Source organism: Chlamydotis macqueenii, chromosome 6, assembly GCF_036417535.1.
Source record: "Chlamydotis macqueenii isolate bChlMac1 chromosome 6, bChlMac1.mat, whole genome shotgun sequence".
NCBI classification, from domain to species: Eukaryota; Metazoa; Chordata; class Aves; order Otidiformes; family Otididae; genus Chlamydotis; species Chlamydotis macqueenii.
Genome location: NC_141561.1, coordinates 38,423,473 through 38,439,672, shown reverse-complemented (window position 1 = coordinate 38,439,672; position 16,200 = coordinate 38,423,473). Strand labels below are relative to the sequence as shown.

The following is a 16,200-nucleotide window of genomic DNA, read 5'->3' as shown; positions in this document are numbered from 1 at the left end:
TGAAGTATGGAAGCACCACGGTAGCTTCATGTGAATCGCGTGTGTTTCTGCACCAGAACTACTACGGACAGGCTGGCAGGTGGGGTCTAGTAGCTGAGGTATTTAAAGATGTGTAGTCCTTTGTTCCTTTAAGCTCAAGCTAGAGTGGCCTCTTTTGGCCTTGTTTTCCTTCTTGTCGGGGATTGTTCCAGAAATCCACTATTTTTGTGCTCGAGTTGACGTATGTGCATACAGAACCAGACGGAGGCATGGCACCCATGTCTCATTGTATTAGAAGAAGCTTGAGGGAGGTGAGGGAGGTGGTGCAGTGCATCAGAAGTCCTCCTGCTCCAGAGACAGCCTTCTGAGGTAGCTGCGGTGGTTTTTACAGAACGGAGGTCCAACAGGTGACTGAGAGCTTTCTCGTGAACTTGAGCTGAGAACATGGTTTTGACTTGATGAAGTCTCGTCTCAGCAAAACCAAGACCGCTTTTCGTGTGTACTCTGAGCAGCAAAATACCGCAGCAGCTCTCAGGATGAAAACAAAGTGTGTTCCCCTCAGAAAATTATTTTTAAGGGCAAAAAGCTTTTGCATATTGCCTCTGAGGAGAGGAGATCCAGCAGTTGGAGCTGACCTTTGTCAGTTCTTGAAGGAGTCTGTGAAACCTCTCAGCTTGAGAAAGTTTGAGCTTGGAATCAAGCGGTGCTTTGAGGTCATCTTTCACTGCAATCCCAGAGCTGGTTTATGGGGCAGTGCGAAATGGAGAACCACCACTGACATTTTTTATAATATATGAGTGCTTTAAGGTGTAAGAGAGGTATTTTTGCCATCTGGAAAGGAAGGCAAGAGATACTAAAGGGGAAAAAATCCCAACCCAGTTAGCACCATGCCATAGCAGAGCCGCAGAAGGCTGCTACTGATACGTTCTCCCGAGCTCTCAGCAACCTGTAATTATGAATTGGCTTGCAGCCAAGATATTGATGGATATCACTCAAGAAGGAAAATGAGAACGTCTAGATTTTTTTAACAGTGAACCTGTACTGAACTCTGTGTGACACTCCTCCTATTTATAACCCTGTGTGAAGTTCAAGGAAACTTGTCCTGGAGGTTTCCCGTGAGAGGGAACTGTGTTTGTACCTGACTAAAGCTCTCTGGATATTTTCCCATTTTTTATTTGATCTAAGTGTGAACTTTCTCCACCCTCTGCCCCTCCTTCCTTTCTGGAGTGGTTAGAGAGGCTGATTACAGCCAGGATTACACAAGAGATGCCAGTTGCACACATGTTTTGCATAACTGCACTGTGTTGATTTCAGACAGGGTGCCCCAAGTTCCCTCCATGCCTTGCAACAGAGAGTCAAGATGTCTATCTTCATTCCTGAAGCTGGAGAAATGCTGCTGAGGCCCTGCCTATTGAAACTTTGACAAAGAGCACCTGGCTGGGACGCTCCCCAGCCACGCAGTTATCTGTACGCTGCAAAGCGCTCGCTTTTGGAAAAGCCTCTGCTGAAATGTTGTTGGTTCTTTTTGGGTTAAATACGCTGTGAGGGAGCAGCGGGGCAGTGTAATTCAGTAGGATTTTTGGACGGCAGGCTACAGAGTTCCTTGGGATGGCTGCTGCCCTGTGACTCCTCCTGTCTGGAGAGCCAGCTGCTCTGTGTTAAGGATGGGGGAACATGTTCCCCAAGCTCCTGTCCTTTCCCTGCCTTCTAGTGAGATGGGCATGAACACTTTCACATGCTCTGAGATGGTTGAGGGCCGATGGTGAGGATCTTGATCGGGAAAAGCAAGACAAGCTCCCTAGTGCTGATTCTGGGGCCAGTTCACCGTGGCTTTTATCCTCAAAAGCCCGGAGGTCTGCTTGATTTTGGTGAGAGTTAGGAGCTTTGATGGTCTGGGCGTTAGCCTGTGTTTCGGTTCCTTTCACTGGGATATAGGTGCTTTCTTCCTCCTGCCTCTTTTCAGTTTGGAGTGGAAGTCTGGGACGGCAGAGAATCTCCCCCGGCCGAGCAGGAGCGGGGCTGTTCAGAGCTGCCTGCAGCACGGTGCTGAATCGTGGGACAGAGCGGGGCTCTTAGAGCCCAGAACGTTTAGAGGGCTTCAGGCTCTTCCCAGACAATAAATCACACGCAAAGGATCTGCTGCTGAGAATCTGATGATGAAATTTTTATGTAGAAAAGCGACATGGGCCATAGACTCTCTCTCACTTGGATACCCTTCATGTGTACGCGTTTTGCTCATCTCCTTGGAGACAGTGGCTCGTCTGAGAGCAGCTAGCCTTGGCTAGGAGAGGCCTGACATTTCTGGTTTGTGGGATAAAGCTGTGCTGCTGAATTTTCCAGCAACAACAGAGGCACGATTTGATACGAGCATAAGCAGTTCTGCACAAGGTTATCGAGTGAGCATCTCTCTCTAACGCTTCTCTGGGGACACCGCTCCAGTCCCTGGTGTGAGAGACAGATCCGAAGATCCTCGAGGAGACCCTAGTGATCCCTGTCCCTTGGATTTCAGAAACGTTTGTGAAATTTCTCCCTTTCCTTTCCTTCTTCTGAAGAGCTGAGTCAGCTGCACTGGCATGTCTGGAACTCTGTGGCACCGCAAGCAGGCAGCCTGCCAGCTGCATTACACACCGCATCCAAGGGAACACGTCACTCCTCTCTCTTTTTTTTTTTTCTTCTTTTTTTTTTTTTTTTTCCCCCTTTGCAATCTCCACCCTCTCCCTTTTATTTTTCCTTGTTGATCCGTGTAGGTGAGTCAGAGAAACCTGCTCATCCACAACCTGTTCCTTCTTGCCAAATCCTGGAGCAGCACTCCCAGTTCTTGTTAGGTGTCAGGAATAGGTTATGAAAACAAAAACTGATACAGGCGGCGTACCGGGCATACGGTGTATACTGTAAATGAAAATTAAATGCACGGGGAATGTGCCACTTAGAATGTGCTCCTAATAGAGTGATATCTTTTGTAGGAGGCACTTTATTCTGTGATTCATATATAATATCACTTTTCTTCCTATAAAACACCAGGATGGAATAGCGAAATGATTTAAGGCATAAGTAAGAAAAAGCACATTTAGGGAGAAAAACCATCTTAACTCCTCTGGATTTTAAAACAACAGGAGAGGAGAAAATTTCCAGTAGGAAAATAGGTAGTTTACGAAAGCATTTTTGAACAAAATGACTGAGCTTTTGATATCAATTGTAGTTGTACTAATCTGAAGAAACTCTGTTGATATTGGCACAGTTCCTCAGAGTTTACGCTGTTGATGTGTTTCTAACCCCAGGAATTAAAAAAATCATGCATCTGGAACCCCCAGATCAGACACTTACAAATGAGAGATGACAAATTGACCTTTTATTTACCTTATGATTTCTATTTCTTGAGTAGGGAGGGAGTGAGAAAACATGCAAACTATCTTTTCTCTTTGGTCAACTTGACTGCAGGAGCTGGAGGTAAAGGAAAGCACGGTGTTGTATCTGACTTAAGGTGAATCCGCAGGGGTTGGTGGTGCTGGAGGATCAGGTCTGTCTCAATATCCATAGCTACATTTCCACTGAGCAGCATCCAAGGATGGATTTTTGGCATGTTTTGTTGGAATGAAGCTGCCTAGCTTCAAAGAATAGATCATCCACCAGGAAAAGTGCTTTGACTTTTACGTGCCACAGTAAAATGTCCACGTTAGCTATATTGTGAAAAAATGTATCCATTATGCTCATATCATTAGTCTTCTACAAGCAGCAAGTCTGTCCTAACAGCTAACAATAAGCCAGCTTCAGGAGACTGCAAGTGCGGTTTTTGTTGAGATTCATGAGATTTCTGCCTTGATCAACATGGAATCCAGGGCCAATCTGACCTGGCTGGCGTACAGTCCCTGGGACAGGATCGCACCGTTGGTGAAGAGAAGGTAAAGGGCCATTTTGTGGCAGGTAATATCTAAGTCGTAATGAGAGAGACTCATTTTTCAGAGAGCTCAAGCCTAAGACAAGAAAACAGGAAAGTTTACTGCCCAGGCGCCTTCTGCACAAGATGAACCTAGAGTACAGACAAAAAGGGACTTCACAAAAGCATTTGAGACATCAGTGTCGCAGATAGGAGTGAACCCCGATGTCCTAAATCTCTGTCTGCTGACTCAGTTACAAGACTCTCCATGCACAAAGATAAAAATACATGTAAGGAAATGAGAAAAAGAGGGTTTTTTTTCTTCCCCCACGAATTGAGAAATGCAAAAAATTTACACCCTTTCACTCTTGATTCAGATTTCTCAGAGAAATCACCTATTTTAAATAGCCTAGTGGAGCCTCAGTATGAATTTTTATTTGGTTTTTTTTTTTCTGTCAAGGAGAGCAATTATGTGTTCAGAGTTTTCTAAATTCCTTGTTTTTACAGGAAACCTTTTCAAAGTATTCCTGGCTGTTTAGAGAATTCTGTTTTCTGTTCTCCAGCTTTTCTGTCTTCACATTCAGCCCAAGCAGTTGCTTTTTCTTTCCTTCTTTTCTTTTTCTTCCTTTTAGTTTAATTTCACACCCATATTTAATTTCCTTTCATTTTGTCTGCCTCCCTTTCAGCCATGAAAACAAGTTTCTGAATCTATCCAGGTCTTGTAGTGCAAAACTAATTGCACCAGAAAAGAAACATCCTAAAACCCCAAATCTTTCCTTCCTTCCTTCCCTTCTCTTTCTCTCCACTGAGCAAACCTAAAAAATCCTGGGCTTTAGGAAGTGCTGTGGGACTGTTGTTATTTTTTTGTGTGTGTTACAAAAAAAAGATACACCTAGGAAAGATATTGAGGCTAACGGGAATTTCTGAGTTTTATTACCCAGAGAAGATCAATGTCGCTTCAGTGTCAGACATAGACACTTGATGTAGAGGTATGAGTTAGAATAGAAGCTGTCTACATCCCAGATTCATCTCTCAGAGAGTTCAAGGACCCCATCATCCTTTAAAAGATATCTTTATTGATAACTTTTGTTGCGCTAAGGATTGTTTTCATACAAAATGGTCCTGACTTCCCTTGCCAAATCCTGTGGCTACCTTTGCATGTGGAGCAGTGAAGACCACAGGTGTTGGTGACGTGCGTGGTGGGGAAAGGAGGCATCTGCCTAGCCCTGGCAGCAGATTTATTTGCCTTGATGAAGCTGGAGTGAGTGCTCTGGGTGTTGGGAAGAGCATTGGGGAGCGCCGAGCTGGCCCAAAAAGCCTCATCTTGGAGGAGCCTCTAGCATTTGAGGCTTTCTGAAGTGTGCAGCACAGCCTGGCTCAGCACTGTCTGTTTGAGAAGAGTCCCACCCTTACTTCGAGCTCCTCTGTACTGCTGGTAGTAAATATATATGTTGTCAGGCAGGGAGTAACAGGAGGAGATGGGAAAACTGCACAGGTAAAAGGAGTCAGTCAGCTCTTTTTCTGTTTGACCTCATTTGACATCTGTGCAAGACGGGACAAAACCACATGCCTGAACAGCCTGTCTTTACGAGGGTGACACAAAGGCATGGGCTATGCTGGTTCTTGGGCGGTAAGGGAAGTATGAATAAGAATTTTTGTGTCCCAAAGGAGCCCATTAGTTTCACAGCCTGACCTGTTTTTGGAAGCAAGATTTCCTTCGCTGCTGGCCTTGATCAAAATAAGTGAAAACTCCCAACTTCAGTGGTTGGGAAAAGAAGAGGAGCTGTCAATATTATTCCTCCCATGTCACCATTATCTTCATGACAGCTTGCTGCTAATAGTCTATTTCCAAAACTTTGTTTCTGACAGTGCCAAGAAAAGGGAAAACTTACTTGTGCAAAGGGAAACTGAAGCACGTTCTTCCTATCCCCTAATATGAGACATAAAATTGAAAGGTGTCAGGTGCTAAGAGAAATGGTTTTTCTCGTGCAGAAGCATGTAGGTGGAACAGTGGAGCTCATTGCCAAGGGATGAGAAGAAATGAGGTAGAGTTAGGGGCTTGTTCGGTGGCTTTTTGCAGAAAAAAAACTGTAGTGCTGTCGTGAAAGTTAAATGTCATGTATTCTCTCTGTCTCCATTTACGTAGCATGAAGTACCTGGTAATACTGTGTTTGGCACTGCTTGCTTCAAATAATTCATAGATTCTGTTGGCTTTATGATGCTAAAGGGCTTCTGCAAGATATGCAAAGGGGCTGCACTTGGAATAAATATAAACTGTAAGCAGCTGATGTAAATTGACTTCAGGGTGTTACTTCCATTGATACTGCTTACGAATCTGGCCCAACATCTACACTTGTTTTACCCAAAGGGGGGGGAAAAAAAAACCCCAAACCAAACAAAAGCACTTGTGAAGGGAGTGTTTGTCCAGCAGCATTCCTGATCCGCACCGAGGTACCCACACCCTGCGCTGCCTGCGTGAGCTGTCTGCCGCCGAAGCCCAGCTTGCGATGACGTGCAGATCTCCAGTCGCCTCCCTGAATTCCTGCTGAGCTCTGGCGCTGACGGGGAGTGGACAGGACAGGGCAGAGAAGGACAACAGGCTGAGCTAAACTTGTTTTCATTTCCCCTACTCGCTGTGTCCCAGGAGCAGAGTCAAAATGCAGAGAAGCCAACGAGGCTATTTTGGAAGGTTTGTTGTGTGAACCAGTTAGTGCTCCACTTAGCAAGTCAATTTTAATGTAACATTAAAGGTCTGAAGTGGAGTTGAAAGTACAGAACCGGTACATGCAGTTAAGGTTTAACCTCCGTCTTAAGCCAGTTCCCACCCACATCCAGATAGCGCGGAGGCATTGCAGGGAGGAGGCTCTTTCCGAAGTCGCCTCTCTCGTATTCCTTGCAGGGCCTCTCCCCCTTTAAAAGTGCGTTGCGGTAAACCTTGCTGCCTTTAAGTGATTTTTTGAAGCTGGCCAGGTGATAAAACACCCAGTTATTTTGTGGACTTCCTGTTTTTTGTTAGTTTATCTCGCCACCACAGTGCTGTTTAAACAGAGTCCCTTTTTAATAGCATTTAACCGCTTCGGTGTAAAATCCCTGGGAAGCCCAGCAGTGCCAAAGGCACCTGGAGGACGGGGACACGTTGGTATGGGACAAGGCACAGCGGCCTCACAGCGCAAGGGCAGAACATTTGCACTTGAGATTTTCAAATGTATGTAATAAAGGGGAATCTGAAAGCTTCCCTGGCATTAATGTAAACTAAGAAATCAGTCAGATGCCTTTTGCTAGTTTTGAAGCCCTTATATTGAAAGAAATAAAGGTAAACAGAGAGAAATATATGAGGAGAGCTTCTGTCTGTTGCAATATGTGTTTCTTGGGACACAGAAGTGGAGCAAGTATCTGTGCATTTAATCTTTTTCAGAACTAAATAGAAAGTTAGTGTCCTTGTCCGTGCTTTCCTTGATTTACTACGTAATTTATTTGCGTGGTTTCACATAGACACATACATTTTTCTGTGTTTTTCACACACAGATAGATACAACATACAAACCTACAAAGTGAACTGCTTGTCTTCTGTGCTGCAAAAGAAGAAAACAGGGTGTAAGATCCTTGCTTTTCTGTTTTTAATTATTCAATGGGTGCTGAGAGGCTGTGGCAAGAGCCCTGCAAGTTGTCTGGACGGTTCAGGAGATTTCAGTAATTCTGTGGCTGCGGCAGCGAAACAGGAGTGTGTGTGTGTTTGTTTGTTAAACTTCTGGCACAAAAATGCCACCTACTTATTTATAACCCTTGTGGCAGATTGCAGCATTGTTTTATCTATAAAATCCTGCAGATCAGTTAATAAATAAACACAATCTGATTAATCAGATTAAATAACAGAGCCACTAGTAGCTGCGAGATAAATTGTAATAAACTACTAAGAGGCTACAGGCAGAAATGTCTTGGAGGTACAAATAAGGACCCCAATCGTACCGTATTTTACCGTTCCGTAAACAACTGGCAGGTAGATGCAGGTGTAAAGCTGCTGGTTTTTGCCCTGGGGATATTTATAGGAAAGGCAGGCATGCCTAGAAAACAAAGAGATGCGTGGGTGTAGTGTTTTGCCGTTGTTTTACCGGGTGCTGAGGTACTACGAGCATCTCGTGGTGTTTCACTGCTAGCTGCGTAGGGCTGCTGTAGTAGTACATGGTAGTTGTCGACAGAAATAACTTGTGGTTGGCTGCTGCTCTGCAAAAAGTCAGGACAAGCTGTTTTTCATTTGCTGGGAGGCTTACAAAATGTTGAACAGCCACATATATATCAATAGGCAATTAATAATAATCTTTACTAAGAGGCGTTGGGCCACGAGGTCATGAAGTGAGTCAAGTGCTCTATTTCAAGCTCCACGTCAAGAAAGGACTCGTTGCTTAAGGGCATGTGCGTAGGCTTCTCCTGTTGTAATGCTGCATTTTAGTTTTTGAACCTTTTGAGGTGTCCAGAGTGTCCAGAAATGTCTACCGCATGATCAGGTGAACCTGTCCTTTACCACAGGACCTCACGAACCCTAATGCTTGGCCCAAAATATGATCATCTAGAAAATACGTGTAGGATGGAGCCGTCAGAACTCCATGAGGTGCAGAAATGTGTCTGCATCCTATGAAACGTACCCCAGGTATTGCTGCCTCCGCTTGGACTGGCGCACGTTAACAGATTAAGGCAAAGTTTTCATAATGTGATTAGAGATGTGGTTCTCTGAAAATCAGACTTCTTTCAGATGTCTGGGTGCTCAGAACTGCTCGCGGAGCATTGCAAGTCTCTGTATTTGTGTGTTTTAGCAGCCTGGAGCCTTATTTTAGCTGTTTACATGTTGTGACTTCTGTGTGCAGGTTGTCTTGGACAATCTTGGGTTAGCTGTGGGACTCGCTGTTATTCCTGAATTCTGGTATATACCGATTACACTGTGTGTGTGTGTGTGTGTGTGTAATCTCCTACGAAAAAAAAAAGCAAAAAATCAAAGAGCCCCCATGAATTTCAATGAACACATTTACAGTCATTAAGCACAGCGGCGAGATACAGCATCGGAGTGGGAGGCAGTTTCCTTCACAAAGCTACGTGCTGCTTAGAGCCAGCATGGGCTTAGGCCTCGCTTCAGTTTTTTTGGTGATTAATCCGTTCAGGGGGTCTGTTATTCATGTAAATATTTTTGTGTGTGCAGCTTTGAGCTAAGCGGCTCCACAGAAGCCGCCGTGCGCTGTTTAACGATGGTCGCGAACCAGAGGGACCGCGCGTCACCTCTCTGCAGCCTCGGCCCTCCTGCCGAAACCTCAGCGCTGCCTCGGCCCTGCCCAGCTCAGGGAGGCTGGAGGTGGGAAGGACCGCAGCAGCTGTTATATCCACCTTTTTGTGACCATTGTACACTCCTTTTTTTTTTTTTTTTTTTTTTTTTTTTTTTTTTGTCCTGCGTGGTTTTAAGTGTCACCAAGCTCAGGGGCATTTTCCTGAGCTAACTGTTTCACGGCCTGAAGGGACACCATGCCTGCAAATTGCCTCCTATGCCACCTATTTTTTTCTGATTTGATTTTCTTATTCCTTCTTGATCCTCTACTCTGCGCCATCCTAAATATTTCCTCCTCCTCTTAAACATTCACTCCCATGTCTAATAAAATCACAGCGTATTATTAAGTCTTTAATTTCTCTGTAGAGATATGGGCTGTATTTTCCTGTGTCTACCTGCTTGTGTGAGCTTCACCAAATTGGCCTCAGTGCATCTCGCAAAGCGCATTAAGTCATTTACACGCTGTGAAGGAGGGAGTTACTACCTTAATTTTACATATGAAAAATTGAAGCACAGGAAATCAGAATAACTTGCCTGCAGTCACTAAATTTGTAGCCTAACTAAGAGTTGAACCCTATGCTCCCTAGTCCCAGGCCAGCGCCTTAATAATGTTTTTGTGTTAAAACTGATCTTACCGTGATAAGTCCCATCCAAGGCCAAGGGCTGCGTCGTGGCAGGCGCTGCGTAACTGCAGAACAGCTCCCCTTGCCTAGGCAGCTTCCAGTTTTAGGAGAGAAAGAAGAAATAATACCGGTTCTGGTCACGACAGACAACTCTGCAGTCTTACTGATAGGTGTAATTATCAGCCCAAAATAACATTTTAACTTCTTCGATGCTACTTCAGAAAGCTTAATTTGGAGAATACTGGGGTTTCCTCCAGCTCTGGGGTGCTAGGGGCCAAGTTGGGAGTTCAGATTTGACAGAAATAAGTCACGCTCAGCGCGTTGCTACCAGAGGGACTTCCTCAGACCGAAAGTAGCTACGTCAGATGGCCGCTTAGTTCAGCAATCTTGGCTGGCTTCCCTTCCTAGGCCCTGTTGGGGCAATAATGCAGAAATAATAAAAGTCTGGTATAAAGCTCAGTGCAAAGTCTTCAGTCCTGGGATTGGGCTGACGTACGTCACAGGGCTGTAGTAATGCCCTTTCCTGTACGAGATGGTGGTGTTAGCAGCTGAGCTGTTGTGGGGACTTTGGACACGGGTGGATGGGAAGGAGCTCTGCCCTACGTGGCTGCAGAGAATGTGGTACTCAATACAGGGAAATGTCGGGGCAGCTAATCCTGACTGCTGAAACCAGCCTGTGTTTTGTCATTGGTCTCAACAGAGGCAGGATTTTAGCTCAGTGAAGTGTATTGTTGCTCTTAACCTGTTCTGTGAGCCTTTCTCATCTTATATGCTTATGGCAAGGTATTACCTGGGATGCCTTGTTATTTCCCTTTGACTTACTTTATATTCTGCTATGCACTCCCATCTCTTTTGAGAACAAAATGCTGCGCAAATGCCTTACGGGCTCTTTCTCTTTCACCGACCTTTTTTTATTACTTTCAAGAAGCTTCCCTAGGCCGAGGTCTGCTTTCTGTCTTGAATCTTGACCTTAGAGTTACACCATCTTTTTGTTGCTGCACGCAGACTTCTCGGCTATCAAAGTTCACCCACAGGACTCCAAGTGTTCCTAACTCAGAAACACCTTACCTTTTCTGTCCTCCTCCTCTTCCCCCTCCTCCCTCTACATGAGCATTTTAATTTCACAAGCAAACTCCCTTTCTCTGTGAATTTTGACGAGTGGTTTACCTGTTTGATGGTAAAAATTTTACTTCAAATTTAAATGTCTTTTTCGCTGTGACTGTCATAATATTTTCCATTTGAGGCTGAGACTCCACTGTGGGTTTTCTGTGCCACATTGTCATCTGTACGAATCTGAGCTCAAATGCATGGAAATTCTGACATTTCAGTAAGAAATATAAAGTGGTTTTTTTATATTCTTGAAGTTAGCTGTTTCGTAGGTATGGCCGCTGGGTTTTGCCCAGTGCCCTGGTCTTTCCCAGTTCAACAACAGATTGAAGTTTTCTCAAGATTCTGGGCTTGTTTGCATTCACGGTGTTGTGTCATTTCTATTAGAATGACTGATGGTAATTTTTTTTTATCTGATTGCTTACCCTGAAAAGGTGCTAAAGGAATAATTACCCCAAAGCAGGGTTTTCCAAACTGACTTTGCTTGGGTCCCGCTACCGTTGGCAGAGGTCGTTACGTACAGTGCCGAATGTGGTGTCCCTGTACTGTGGTCTTCAGTGAGGATCTTGGAGAAGGCAGCTTCATACCAAGCAAGCTGAGCTTGGTTCCACAGGTTCAGTGGAAACGGCTCTGTAGTGGAAAGTGCCTTCAATGGGGGCTTGGAGAGGATTTTGGTAGGCAATAGCACTGTTGAACTCTTTGCCTTCGAGTCAATGGCCTGTAGACCAAGACTGCTTGTGCCCAGCAGTGCAAGCCACATATTTAGGGGGCAAATATTGACTATTAACATTTACCCATTATACGATATTTGACAAAGGCTGAAATCTGTCTTGGCAGTCCTGAGGTTTTGTACAGTGGTTTGTTATGTGGAGCAAAGTATGCTGTTTAGGAGATCACCGAAATTGAATCTCGTATACACTTGTACATCTCTCGATTGGGTAATATGAAATATGGAAAAATGTACACCACTGGCAATGTTCACGTCCACAAATACATATATATTTTGTCATGAGTTACTTTGAAAATATGAGGAGAAATTTGCAGCTATTTCAATGACTTGACATTTGTCACAATGATAAGGTTTCTAAAATCTGGACCGTAACTGCTACCTCGGCTAGCTGCAGCTCTCACCAAACAGGTTGTGAGAATTGTTGGTGGCACAAATTGCTGTTATCAGAACTGATTCCATTGTGGTCTGACCTGATCAATCGAGCTGCAACGCAAGTCACAGTCACTTTGTATAATTTTATAGTATAAATCAGATTTTACATATGTGGGGCTACGGTGTGATTGCATTTGTAGAGCAGGGAGGACAGAATTTGGTAATTAACCCAAAGGAGTTGCAGTCGATTCTACACAACTGGAGGTCACAAACTTCATTCTCTAAGGTTGTATCTGAGCAGCTTCCAGTTGTGTGTTGGGCAACATGACTAACGTTTGTCACATGTTGTTTATTCTCTTATCTTCTCCCCAGAGGAAAGAGCGTGTGTGCTGGAGCATTTCTTTCCTTGGGGAGTTACGTTCCTCAAATCCCATATTGTGTGTAGAAATCGTGCCTTTATCATTAGCTTTTATCATCTCTATGAACCTTGAAATTTGATGGAATTTGGATAGCTGACCATCATTGGAAAAGCTCAGCCTTGTTGTGTGTGAAGTTTGTGAAATTGTTGCAATGCAGGGAGCAACCATTTGAAGAAGTGTCATACCAACTTTTTTTTGATTGTTGAATCAATTTTTTTTTAATATACTGCAAGTTTGTAAGGGAATTTGTTTCTCTGTGCTAAATGATTATATGTAATTAATTGTAGCCAACTCTGGAATTGCTGAAAGCAATCAGCCCTTTCCCTTGCATCTTACAGTTTATCTAAGTTGCTTGATAACCTGGTGTACCCAAACCAGGTGGGCTAATTCAGCCCTGCTTCAGCTCGGTTAACTTAACTGCTTCAGTTGCATTAGATTTTTTTTTTTTTTATTTATTAGACACCAAGTTAGCTTCTAATAAAGGCATCGCACCGGCAGACATCGATGCCATCTAGATGCACGATGAAGCATTGTAATGGTGGTGATAAAAGTCTTTCCATCCTAGGGACCTGCTGGTATGTTTTCCTAAAGGTGCTTTCAGAACGAGATGGCTGGTTGATGTTTGAGAGCTGAGGCTTGATCCAGATCGTTCCCATCCAGGGCAATTACTCTAGGAATGATAGTGAGCCTCACACTTGACCTCCACTAAGAGTCCCAGTACCAATGCCGGTTATGGCAATAGCATAAGCTGGTGATCACAACAACTGGTTGAAGACACAGTACTTTCCTGCCTTTCTTTGAATAAAGAGAAATAAATCCACTGCTTGGATGCTTCTTAAAATCAGAGGTATTTTTCCGTACTGGAAAACTTGACTGTGACACTGACCTGCACACATGGATACACTTTTTTGAGAAGAGAAACTTTCTGCAGGTGCCTTCATTTCATCAAATCCCTCTTTCGTCTGAGACAAAACCAGTTGGAACTTTTTGACCAGCTCCGATACTGGATGCTCAGGCTTTTTCATCTTCCATCGCAGAGGTGATGTGGGGCACACACTGCGGTACCTGCTAGTCCTGCAGAGGCCCTGAGAATGTCTCTGGATCTTTCATGTTTAGGGCTTCAGTCCCAACACAAGGAGCCCTCTGCCCAGCTTCTCATTGGGCATGGGTGTCCTCCCCACAGCTTCCCCTGCGTTTTCCCATCCCAGTGGTGATGGTACGTTTTGGCTGCAATTAGTACAGCTTGGATTTCATTAACTGAATGGCCGAGAAAAGCTTTTGATACTGGGACAAACCCAATAGAAACATGTATATTACCCAACAGAGGATGTTCTCAATTTCTTAGGCCAGAAACTGAAATTCTTACCCAAGATTTTCAAAACTCTGTAAGAAGTTTGACCTTCCCCATCCCTCAGCCAGCTCTGCAAATCGCAGCCAGTGGTATTTTACTAGATTTGCAGTACTGACTTAATAGCTCTTTAGTTATTAGAGAATAAATGTTCATGTTCTACAAGCCTAAATTATATTAAAAACCTTTATTAGGACAGCTTGGCAAAATACACTTCTGGCTAGCTTTCTGGCCTTGGGTTAGGCCATTCTTGTGGTTTCTTAATGACATGCTACGAAAGGGATATACTTTATGAGAATATGGTGCCAGGTTTTGCATGTATTAAGAGGCATTTGCCATTTTTTCATAATGCTGCTGAGTTAAAAAAAAAAAAAAAGAAAGAAATTGGAGTGGTCTTGCGTTCATCTGGCTTGATTTTCATTGTGCGTGGCCTTTTATATTTTTAATATATATTTTTATAATATATAAATTTCAATATTATCCAGGCTCTATGAATTAGTAGTGGCAGCTCAGTTCTGGCATGTAACTGTTCTGTAACCGAAGTTACTTTCTGTTGCCTCTGAAGAACCCCTCTGCACCATGTAATGGGTTTCCCCACAGATGTGAGCAGAATTAGGCCACTGGGGCAGCTCGTTTTTGGGAAGGCAACTGTTCGTGCCATGGGCAAAATGTCTCAGAAGTTTCTTTCCCACGAGACTAGGTGACACGCAGGCAGCGCTGGGCTGTGATTCAGCTGTTTGGTTTGTTTTCCCCGCTTCTGGTCTGTTTATTTGCTTTGCGACCAACAGGTCCGCCTCTTTTTTCCTCCTGCTGATGCTGCGCGTTAGTGCGAAAAACGGATGGGGCGAAGTACCCGGCGGGTGGGAGGAGGTGTGTGCGGTGGGAAAATGGGGCTGGGAAAAAGGTCTGGGACTTGAGTAACCTTTCTTAGATGTCTTTCCATTGCAAGGGTTGTTTGTTGCAAAAGTGTGATTTTTTGAGAGCAAAAAGTAGGTTGCAGTGGATTTGACCTGATGCTCTCTTTCTTTCTGCAGTGGGGAAGCCTCACAAGTGCAACTACTGCGGCCGGAGCTACAAGCAGCGCAGTTCGCTGGAGGAGCACAAGGAACGCTGCCACAACTATCTGCAGAATGTCAGCATGGAGGCTGCCGGGCAGGTCATGAGTCACCATGGTGGGTGGAAACCGGCTCGTGAGGTCTCTTGGACTTGGAGCATCTCTTGCGGGTTTTTTTTTCCATCTGTTTTACTTCCTTTCAGCTTTGCATCACTTCCATCTTATAGATTGCTTATACTCAGATAGGAGAAAAGATGGGCTAAAAGCCTCACTCTGTCCAATTTAACAGCCCTGGTTTTGCTGATTTTTTTTTTTTTTAAGTAATTATCTTACTTTTTAGTATGCATAAATATGCAGATATGAAAATAAAGCTGTGCAAAGTTACCCTAAAAATGAACTAAGCTGTGTATAAAAAGTATGACCCCCCTCCCTTTCCTTTCTGATAGTTATAGGAGATAAGGATGGTGGAGGTATTCGTAAGTCATTATTTCTAGTCCTTGTAATATTATCTTACATCCCCAAAAAAGGGAGGGATAGATATAAAAATCTCCAGAGCAGAATGGAATTCAACAGTGTTGATGAAAGTAATTATAAGCAAAAAAAAAAAAAAAAAAGTTTATATGCATTTACATGTGTTAGTATTAATATGTTAACTAACACTGCATGTGTTAATATACATAAAGACTGAAGATTGCCAAAAAGACTGTTGAAAGCAAGAAATGTCAAACTCTGTGAATTTGTTTTTAAAAATTTCCGTAGCTGTTAGTATGGATATTGAGCATAATGTCTCAGACTGCAGGGTTATGGGCTTATCTGTAGCACTAAATACTAAATGATAGCTGTCCAAAAATCGTTAGAATTTCATTCAAAATTAGTGTTTCGGAAACTCTTCTAAAACTGAACATCTTTTACCTTTTAAAAGTTGTCTTCAGATGTTTGGTACTTAAGTATTTAAAATTTCTTACTAATTGGAAAATATAAAATTTGTACATTTTCCATTTTGATTTAAAATTGGCATTTACCTAAGAATACCAAAAAGTTAGATTGTAGGTAAATGAAAAGGCAAAAGACTATTTCCTCTTTTTTTTTTTTTTTTTTTTTTTTCTGTTTTGCTTTTCATTGTTGAGTGGAGTCATATGGCTTCATTAGGAAATTAATTATGTAAAAGTGCCGAAAGGTCACTTCTAAAAACCTAAAAACACAAGCGGAAATAAAATCCATTCAGCATTTCTAACATGGGCTACTTTTTCATGAAAAAAATCACCAAAAATTTTAAAGAGTACTTTTTCTGCGAACAATTTAATCCTATAAAGAGATTCTAAATGTATTTAATACGTATTGCCAAATTGTTCATACACCTCCACTGTCTTTGTAGACAATCTGGAG

General features: G+C 43.3%; 1 protein-coding gene across 4 annotated transcripts in view; it reads left to right on the top strand.

The window, feature by feature from the left end:
- The window catches only part of IKZF2 (IKAROS family zinc finger 2), a 106,530-nt gene that overhangs the window by 77,653 nt on the left and 12,677 nt on the right, over window positions 1-16,200 (top strand). For all 4 annotated transcript variants that reach the window (XM_086750688.1, XM_086750691.1, XM_086750690.1 and 1 more), the window contains exon 5: window positions 14,795-14,932. In XM_086750688.1, the coding sequence (XP_086606814.1) occupies window positions 14,795-14,932 (138 nt within the window). The remainder of the gene's footprint in view (window positions 1-14,794; window positions 14,933-16,200) is intronic.